Source organism: Gorilla gorilla, chromosome 11 (genome assembly GCF_029281585.2).
Source record: "Gorilla gorilla gorilla isolate KB3781 chromosome 11, NHGRI_mGorGor1-v2.1_pri, whole genome shotgun sequence".
Lineage (NCBI taxonomy): Eukaryota > Metazoa > Chordata > Mammalia > Primates > Hominidae > Gorilla > Gorilla gorilla.
Window position 1 is genome coordinate 121,516,358 of NC_073235.2, and position 10,099 is coordinate 121,526,456.

General features: G+C 52.1%; 1 protein-coding gene across 1 annotated transcript; it reads right to left on the minus strand.

Moving 5' to 3' along the window:
• Window positions 1-242: 242 nt before the first annotated feature.
• Window positions 243-9,632, minus strand: PRKAG3 (protein kinase AMP-activated non-catalytic subunit gamma 3). The gene is made up of 14 exons (XM_004033223.5): window positions 9,573-9,632; window positions 9,169-9,208; window positions 8,579-8,734; window positions 7,809-8,212; window positions 6,355-6,436; window positions 5,839-5,897; window positions 5,668-5,713; window positions 5,409-5,463; window positions 5,081-5,207; window positions 4,773-4,938; window positions 2,388-2,425; window positions 2,071-2,217; window positions 1,495-1,727; window positions 243-925 (listed from the first exon to the last, which is right to left on the minus strand). The coding sequence occupies exons 1-13, from the start codon at window positions 9,603-9,605 to the stop codon at window positions 1,611-1,613; spliced, it is 1,470 nt and encodes a 489-aa protein (XP_004033271.3). The 5' UTR covers window positions 9,606-9,632; the 3' UTR covers window positions 243-925; window positions 1,495-1,610.
• Between the last annotated feature and the right edge of the window lie 467 nt (window positions 9,633-10,099).

Consider the following 10,099-nt stretch of genomic DNA (forward strand, 5'->3'; position numbering starts at 1 on the left):
GGAAAAGGTCAGGGGGAGACTTTGAATTTACTGAGATTAATTTCTACCACCTGCTGAAACGGGGTTCCTAATAGAAATTACATTCTGTGTTAGAAAAATAAAGTTATGCTTCTTGCAGATTAGAGTTTGCAGGCTGAGTTGTACCTACTATATAAGTAATGAATTAATATTTTCTTTATGATTTTGTAAAGAAAAGAGAAGAAAGAAATTTCAGTAGAATAGCACTACATTGCAAAAGAAACGGCACTTGTGATTTTTATCAATTTTCCTTCTTGTCTTTGAATTTAGAAAGCACAAGTCTCTTGCCACAAGTTCAGGTCAAATGACTGCAGCATTTTGAGTGAAACCAATAAAATCTAAGTTCATGGATTGTTCCTTTTGTTTTGTTTTTTCAATTGCTCATTCTCAGGGGTCCATATACAAGGCCATCCATCCCTGGAGACTAAGAACATGGCTCACTGCGAGAGCTAAGGAGTTTTCTGGACAAGAATGGAGGGAGGACTCCCCCCCTCCAACAGGCAGTTCTATAAATAACGGCTGCTCCATGGTAGCCCCTGAAATGCAGCGTTTCAGCAGCCTTGAAATGACAAAGCCTGGAGAGTAGGAGGGCAGTGGCGACGTTGCTGGGAACAACAGCTGGGACTCCCAGGAGCTGAAGGCTGAAGCCATAGGTAGCCCAGAAACCGAGGAATCCAGAAGCCCTGACTAAACCCACTGGGGCCGTCCGACCCAGTCAGGCGGCAAGGGGATGGGCGGGCATGGAGCACAGATGGCCCTGGGGTAATCCTAGTGCCTCTGGTTCAGGGACCTCCAAGCTTGACTCAGCTGTTCTCCTTAATTTCATCATCCCATGGTGCACTGGGCATGCCCGAGGGCTTCTGGGAGCACAGGTAGGGCAAGGGCAATTTGGGAGGGCTGAAGAAGCCTGTGGGGAAAAGAAAAGGGAAGATGGTGACCACATAGGAGGGGCAGCGGCCTTTCCAACAGGGGAGTCTTGCCAGCCATGGCGAGTAGATGGAATCTGTGCCCATCCTCTGCAAGCCCCTAGCAAACGTGTGACCAGGAAAGAGTCTGAGATCATGTCACATTTCCTGAGATGAGCACGTAGGTAGAAGCTCCTTCCTTTAAGCTTTAGTTCTTACTGGGGATGGAAATTCCATCCAACAAATGTTTATATAGCTTGCTTCCTTCTAAGGGGATTTCCAGCAGGTGGAAATTGAATTGTGAGGGAACAAGTAAATCTTCGCAGAGTGTCTGAAGTCACATCGCAGCCTTAGCTTTTAGCCGGGGCTTTGTCCCTCCCTTCTAGGACAGTCTCCATGACCTCAGCTGAAAATGGGACAAAGTGGGGACCTGTGAGTCCTTACACTTGCAGTTTTCACAGGGCTGCTCAGCTTTGAGCTTGGCCACTCCCATCCTCAGGGTGTCCCAGTCTGAGATCCAGGAAATCAGGAAGACTAAGAGGCTGGTGTCATGGCCCAGGGCAGAGCCTACCTGAATCATAGCTGAACCAGCAAATGGGGGTGGGGGAAGATGAAGGCTGAGTTCTCCAGCTCCCTTCATTGGCTTCCAGGTGTGCAGGTGGCTTGGGATTGAGGACTCAGATCTTCTCAGGCCCCGAGGGCATCGATGCCAGCAGGGCTGAGCACCAGCGCCTGAAGGATGTCGGAGAGGGAGACCACGCCCAAGAGATGCTGGGTCTCGTCCACTAGCACCAGCCTGTGTACCTGTGGGTCCGCAATGTTCAGTGAGGGGGCAGAGCCATGGGGCTACAGCAGCTACTGAGGTTGGTGCCAAGAATCAGGGGAAACAACCCAACATGACTGAGGGAGAGAGTGTCTCCTAGAAACCAGTTAGGGATGGTGTGACCGGCCTAAGGTGATCAGTTGGCAGTGAACCCTGGCATAAGGGCCCCATGGACAGGACCAGGTGCAGGCCAGTGTGGGCACCAGGAGTTGGTCATGAAATGGAAGGATAGGCCAGGTGCCCGATGTTTAGGGATGGCTGGAGCTGTGCATGAGAAGGACTGGGCTATATGTGTTGGGGGCATGAATGGAGGGCACAGGGTACCTGCTCCCGAGCAATCCTGTCGATCACTTCCCCCAGGCTCTCGTGGGGCTGGCAGGAAAGGACTCCCTCCAGACATAGTGTCCTCTGCCTCAGGGCTTCTCCCACACTCATGTCCAGGTGGTTGTAGGTTTGCTGGGCAGCCAGGTGCTGGGGCAGAGAGAGAAGCATGGCTCCTAGTTACCCCCTTGCCTGGGCTCCTACCCTACAGATGTCAACCCCTGCATACTTGTCAAGGTTCCCCTGGTCCACAGAGGCCCCCCACCCATCCACACACCCTTAGCCTCCCTGCAGTATCCCACCTTTCCAGCAACACTTACAATCACATCAAAGCGGGAATAGAGGCCCACGACCTGACCTGCAGAAGGTGGTTGCGGGGGGCGGGGGGAGAAAGACAGGGAAGAGGCTCCGGTCAGAACCGGGGTGCTGTGTAGAGGGCCTAGGGCTATTTGCATCAGGGTGCCACTACCAGAACCCAAGGATCAAACTTAGCATCCCAGAGTGAGACAGCCTGACATTGAGCATCCTGAGGAAATGCAGTGTGAGTAACATGGCACCACCTACAAAATAGTCTAGCCTCGAATTTATTGCCCAAATCTCTTCAAGTCTTTAGATATAATTTCAGTTTACAGGAAACCCAGGAATAGAGAACAAAGTAAAGGCCAGCTCTAGAAAGCAAACAGACAAATCTGGATGTGGGGTATCCTACAGGACAACTGACCCAGGCTTTTCAACTCACCCATGTCATAACAATTTAGGGGGAATGGAGCTGTTATAGATGTAAAGAGATTTAAGGAACAAAAGACACGAATGTAAACCATGGACTTCAATTGGATCCTGTTTTGAACACATCATCTATGAAAAATACATTCCCTTGGGAGGCCGAGGTGGGTGGATCACAAGGTCAGGAGTTCAAGACCAGCCTGGCCAACATAGTGAAACCCCATCTCTACTAAAGATACAAAAAATTAGCCAGGTGTGATGGCACGCACCTGTAAACCCAGCTATTTGGGCGGCTGAGGCAGGAGAATTGTTTGAATCTGGGAGGTGGAGGTTGCAGTGAGCCAAGATTGCACCATTGCATTCTAGCCCAGGCGACAGAGCAAGACTCTGTCTCAAAAAAAAAAAAAAAAAAAAATTCTTGGCCGGTCGCAGTGGCTCATACCTGTAATCCCAACACTTTGGGAGGCCAAGACAGGTGGATCACTTGAGGTCAGGAGTTGGAGACCGGCCTGGCCTATATGGTGAAACCTCATCTCTACTAAAAATACCCCCCAAAAATTAGCTGGGCGTGGTGTCATGTGCCTGTAATCCCAGCTACTCAGGAGGCTAAGGCACAAGAATCGCTTGAACTCGGGAGGCAGAGGTTGCAGTGAGCCGAGATGGCGCCACTGCACTTTAGCCTGAGTGACAGAGGGAGACTCCATCCCAAAACAACAACAAAAATACCCAACATTCTTGAGGAAATGGAGAAGTGAGAATAAGGATTGGATGTCAGACAATAATATGAATTATTCATGGTTTTGTTTGGTGGTATAAAATGCACTTTTTTTTTTTTTTTTGGAGTCTCGCTCTGTTGCCAGGCTGGAGTACAGTGGTGCGATCTTGGCTCACTGCAACCTCTGCCTCCCAGGTTCAAACGATTCTCCTGCCTCAGCCTCCTGAGTAGCTGAGACTAGAGGTGTGCGCCACCATGCCCAGCTAATTTTTTTTTGTAGTTTTAGTAGAGATGGGGTTTCATCATATTGGCCAGGATAGTCTCGATCTCTTGACCTCGTGATCCGCCCACCTTGGCCTCCCAAAGTGCTGGGATTACAGGCATGAGCCACTGCCCCTGGCCAAAAATACACTTGTTTTAAGAAGTGCGGACGAAAGTGTTTAGGGGTGAAATGACATGATGTCTGTAATTTACTTTGAATTACTTCAGAGAAAAAGATGAACTGGTTATGGCAATATAGTAACAGTAGTTAATCTAGGCAATGGATATAGGTGGTTCATTATGCAATTTCTTTCTACCATTTCTATACATTTGAAGTTTTTTATAATCAAAAATAAATTGAAAACACTTCTTGATATCTATCTTAATTATGGTGATTTTAGCTTTGAAATATTTCATAGCCATCATTCAACCAAAGAAATAATCTTGTCATTTCTGCAGCCCTTTTTCAGTGTAGGAAACTGGGGGCTGGCTGGGGGCCCGAGGTCCCATGGCACATTTAATTTTTTAAATTTTATTATTTCGTTATTATTATTTTAGAGACAGGGTCTTGCTCTGTTGCCCAGGTTGGAGTGTCACTGTAAACTCAAACTCCTGGCCTCAAGCGACCTTCTCGCTCTGGCCTCTCTCAAAGTGCTGGCATTACAGCCATGCACCACGTGTCCGGCTCCATTTTAAGATGAACTGAAACTAAAATCTGCTGCTTCCTCTCACTATGCCCATTTTCGTGCACATAACTTTTTAAATCCTCCTGTGAGGTCAGAAAGATGAGTGTTGTGAAGAATCCCATTTCACAAAGGAGGAAACTGAGGCACAGAGAGGCTAAGCAACTGGCCCAAGTCTCAGAGTAGACAGAGACTTCTAATCCCCAGTCCATCCTGTACCCCCCACAGGGATGGCATGGGAACCCCTGCCCTTCCCATATTCTCCCCACCAGGTTCTCCCAGGCCCCAGCCCAGCCCGAGCCTCTCATCCTGGGGGTGGGTACCACATTCGTTGACCACAGGCAGTGCAGACACACGCCGGTCCACAAAGATGTCCAGTGCAGTCAGGATGGGTGCTGTCTCCAGCACCACAGCCAAGTCTCGGAATGTGCCGATGCCCAAATCTTGGATAGTGCGGTAGAGGAAGGAGGGCCGGGGCAGCAGGGAACCCTGGTTAGGATGGGGACCCAGTGGAGATCAGGGATCCAGCAGCTTCCAGCTCTTCCCCACGACTGCTAGGGCTGAAGACTCCTCAGGCCCTCTGATCACCTGCCCAGGTCTCCCCCTTCCTCCCACCTGGGCCCAGGCTTACAAAGATGTGCAGGAACTTGAGCAGGCGTTTGTGTGTGAGGATGTGGAGTACGTTGCCTGACACCGGCTCCAGAACAGGCAGGCGATGGATCCGGTTCTTGATGAGGGTGTAGACAGCTTCAAACAGGCTGCAGAGATGGGAGCAGTGAGCCTCGGGGCAGCCTGGGGAGAGACAACCTCCATCCCAGGCCCCTAAAAAGGAGGGCAGGGCACCAAGGCTCCCTTGTCTGTGTGCCGCCTAGGATGAAGAGGTGAGTTCAGAGCTGAGTGGGACTGGGGAAGGGGACTGTGGGAGGAGGAGGCTCAGGTGAATGAGCAGAGACACCCACCTGTCATTAGGAGAGATGGAGACCAGAGGCTTGAAGCAGCCTTGCAGGTAGATCTCTGCAGAAAGAGCCAGAGTCAGGCCAGGGGAGCCGGTCACCTGCCTCACCTTGCAGTCCCAGGCAGCTTCCCTTCCGTCAGGCACCTGAGGCTCCTATTGTCCCTCCCCTATTCACTCCAGGACATCCCCACTGCCCATCCTCCACCTTAAGCCCTGGCCCACCCTCACCAACAGCCCCTTTCCGGGTTCCTCTCCCCACTCACCCCTCCAGGTCTCAATCTTATGTTGTTCAATCTCATAGATCTGGACCTAGAGACATCGACAGGACTCCAGAAGTCAGAAAGACGTGGGCTTCTAGGGCACCAGGCTCCAGGAGGACTCCCCTCCGCCCCCGCCCCTCTGGGTGCCCATAAGATTCCCAGCCCACTCCTCACCAGGGGGGACCTGTAGTAGCGATGCAGCACCAGGATGAAGTCAGTGATGGTCAGCATCCCTGCAGGGGAGGGGCGGGGAGGAGGTCAGCCCGGGGCCTTTGGGTGGAAGGCAGGTTGAGGGTCAGATCCCCTCCCCACCCTGCCAGTGTCCTTGTGCTGAGACACAGCGGGGACTGTGGGAACAGGACAGTGGGGCAGCCCCCCAGGCCTGAGAAGTGGGGCTCTTTCTCTCCTGCCTCCCCCCATTTGCTCCCTAGCACCTATGGCACAGGGCCATGCAGTAGCGGAGGTGAAAGGTGTCAGCTGGTCATAGCGGCTCCACAGATGGGGAAATTGAGCCCCAGGGTCTCCCAGCTGGCCATGCAGACTCCGGATGGACTTTCCTCCACCCTGGCCCCTGGCTGGGCTTGGCCTGAAGCCAAGCTTGTGGTATATCAGAGATCAGCCCCAGAACAACCGTACAAGATCTTCCCCTCGCCTCCTCCATCTCCCTTCACCTCCCCAGCCTCTCCTCACCCACAAAGCTCTGCTTCTTGCTGTCCCATAGAGGGGCTGCCCGCACACCATTGGCCACCAGAGCAAAGAAGGCCTTCTTGATCTGAAGGGCCAGGGAGAACAGTCAAGGGTGGGTCCCGAGAGACCCTCACCCTCCTCTCTGCCCCTCAGTGCCCACCTCCCATCTGCCTGCTGTCCCCTCCCTGTCCCACCCAGGGTTCTTCCATGGGGCCTTCTCCTGGACCCTCCTCTACACCAGCTGGCCTGTCTTCCTCATGTCACAGTACACACTAGACATGATCGTTGCTGGGGACATGTACATAGATAAGGCTGTGGCCTGAGACAATGAGCCCCTCACCTGGCACACCAGGGAGTGAGAAATTCTAAGTTCATGTTTCCATTTGGAGGGCATGTGTGTACAGACACAGTCTAGTTTTTGATAGATTAAGTACCAGAGGCATAGTTATTTACATAACACTTGCATATTTACATACTTTTTTTGTAGATAAATTTTATATTGACTCATTTTGTGCCCCGTCCTAAGCAGTACTATCTGCACATGCTGGTTATATTTTTTTAACACACCCTAAAACAAATATAAAGCTACTGAAATAGACATATTTTTTCATGAACCACTAGAATAAAAATGTATGGACAATACATACACCGTGTTTTGGGAAACACTGCACTGCATAACAATGATAAGAATAAGATTATAGACATTTATAGCTAAGCCTAATGGAAGAGCAGGTGCCAGAGCTCATTATTTTTTCTGTTACCAAGAGAGTCCCCTACTCTTTGTTCTAAGTCACTCTGTAATGCCTTTTTTTTTTGACATGGAGTTTCGCACTGTCTCCCGGGCTGGAGTGCAGTGGCACGATCTCGGCTCACTGCAACCTCCGCCTCCTGGGTTCAAGTGATTCTCCTACCTCAGCCTCCAAAGTAGCTGGGATGACAGGCACCCACCACCACGGCCGGCTAATTTTTTGTATTTTTTTTTTTTTTAGTAGAGATGGGGTTTCACCATGTTGGTCAGGCTGGTCTCGAACTCCTGACCTTGTGATTTGTCCACCTCGACATCCTAAAGTGCTGGGATTACAGACATGAGCCACCGTGCCCGGCCTCTGCAATGTCTTACACATACTTTGTTCATGCTTTATACTGGGTAGTCCAAGAATCCTCTGAACTATGTAGGGTGCAGCAGGCATTTCGATCCCCATTTTAGAGACAAGAAAGGTAATGTAACTCAAGGTCCTACAGCTACTAAGTGGCAGAGCTGTGATGACAATTACGTGTGCTAACAGAGAGTAGAAGCTGTCCCTCCCCCAACTGGCCTCCATGGTGCTAAGAAGGAGTCCTTTCAGGGGGCTTGCAGGGGCACCTGGCTTGGCAGGGCATCCTGCAGGGTGGGAGTGGCGGCTGCAGCACCGTGTGGATGGAGAGTGAGTACAGGTTGGGCAGAGCTGTGGCCTCACCTCCAGCATGGTGTCAAAGATGACTAGCTTGGAGCTAGTTGCCATGGCATCGTAGCAGGTGTGCTCCTGCATGAAGCGCATGTAGATCTGGGCGCCGGGTTTCCGCAGTTCGTCATCCCAGCCCAGCTTGGGAAATGGGGCCTGCGAGGACAGGCACGGGGCAGGCCTCTCTTCCACCAGGCCTTCTAGCTCACACTCCCAGGCCTCTGTGGCTGGGAACTCCGTGGCCAGCTCCACATCATCTGTGCTGGAGCCTGCAGCTGAGGCTGTACAGTCAGAGGGGAGGCAGTCCCACCCTGTTGGTGGAGTGCCCACCCCGGCAGGATCAGCTTGAGCCAAGGGTGTGGCCTTGGGGAATGTGGCCTCCAGCCTGGTGGACTCAGCAGCTGGCCTGGACCGGGGACCTGTTTGGGGGAGGAGGGGAAGAGGACAGTAACTCCATCTTCCAAAGCACGTTCTCATCTGCTGTCGCCATTCATCTCACAGCAGCCTTGGGAAGCGTGGATTCTGTGGCCCTATTTTGCAGGTGAGGGGCTGACCTGAGAGTCGCCCCAGGTAGTGGCTCTGTCCCATCTTTCTGAGTTGGCCATGCTGGCCTCTGGCACTACAGTGCCGTTGTTCTCTACCACATAGGGAGACTGAGGCCACAAGATGAAGGTTGGGTCCAACTCTGTGTTGTGGAGGGACCTGAGGTAGAGCCCAGACCCAGGCTCCTCTGGGACTTCCCACTCCCCTGGCTCCCATCTCCCCAGAACTGGCCTTGGCCTCACCTTCCCCCTGACCTGGTGGCTCCCCTTCCTCCACCGCCTTCTGCCTTGTCCATCTCGAGGCTTTGGCCCTCCGTTTCCCACGGATTCTTTCTGAGCTGCTGGTCACAGCTGGTGATGGCCATGAGCTGCTGTTTTCTTGCTCTAGAAAGCTCATCTCTGGAAGGGGAATGGGGCCTGTTTGGTTAATAGGGAGTAATGCATCAAAATCAATTCAAATGTTATTCATAATCTTTAGGATTTGCAAGCTTCCAATGGGCTTTTCTCCAACATATTTCTCATTTAAAACTTACAGCAGCCTTATAAGGCAGGCATTATTATCATCCCTATTTTGCTAGTGAGGGACCAGAAATTCAGAGAGGTTAAGCAATTTGCCGCAAATCACACAGCAAGTAAGTGGGAAAGTCACTTCTGAAAAGAGGAAATTGGAGGTGAGGGAAACACACCTGGGGAAAGGAGGAAGAACAATGAGGAAGAAAGACCAAAAGGAGGAAGATAAAAGCCAGGCTGGGAGGGAATTGGGGTCCCAGAAAAGTGGGGGACAAGGAAGTGGGGGAAGAGGTTAGGCCCCAGGGAGGGGGCATTCTCCCTACCTTGATGCTCAGAACCCCCAAGGCTGCTCCAGGAAGGGGTCTGTGGGGAGAAGAGTTTCTGAAGGAGTGGGGAAAGTGCCTTATGTTCCCAAACCCCTTCTCCCTGCACACACGCCTACACACCCATGCACACCAATACACACGCTCAAACACACGCCATACACAAACAGACATGCAGCCATACACAAACACACAGAAACACACACATCCAAACACTCCCAGGCACACAGAACCACACACACTCACAATACATATGCCCAAACATGCACATGCCCATATTCACGAGAAAATCCAGACCAAACACACACCAGAAGACACACACGCCCACACACACATTCACAGCCCGTGCGCTCAATCTTCTGGCCTCAGCTGCCCCGGCTCCGGCTCCCCTGGGACCCCCATACCCTGCGCAGTGCGTGCTCCAGCCCGGGCTCCATGTGGCCAGCCCCAGACCAACTGAGAGCAAGTGTGCGACACTGTGGCTGGGCCGCACTATTCTGGGCCCGGCCCCGGGCACCCTGCCCTGCCAGGATCAGTTTCTCTCTGATTGGGTGTCAGGCAATGAGAGGGAGGGGCCCCCATTTGCTCAGCTGCTACAGCCCTGAAGGCTGGGGGTTGCTGGGAGGGAAGGGGCGCACCGGATAATCTGGGTACTTGGTCCTCAGCTGCCTCCTGGGTCACTGAGGACAAGCTAGAGGGACCCTTTTTGAGGGGACACGGCTTGGAGCATATGGGAACATGGGCATTGAGCAGAGTTGGGCTCTCAGAGTCCTGAGCCCCTATTCCAAGAGCCTCCCTCATGTTTATCAGGCACCAAAGCAGGGAACATGGAGGCAGATCAGCATAACTTTCTTCCTTGTTCTAATTTCAGTAGAGGGTGGTGCTGGAGTTAGAAAGGGCAAGTTGCAGCCAGCTCAGAGGCTGGAGATGA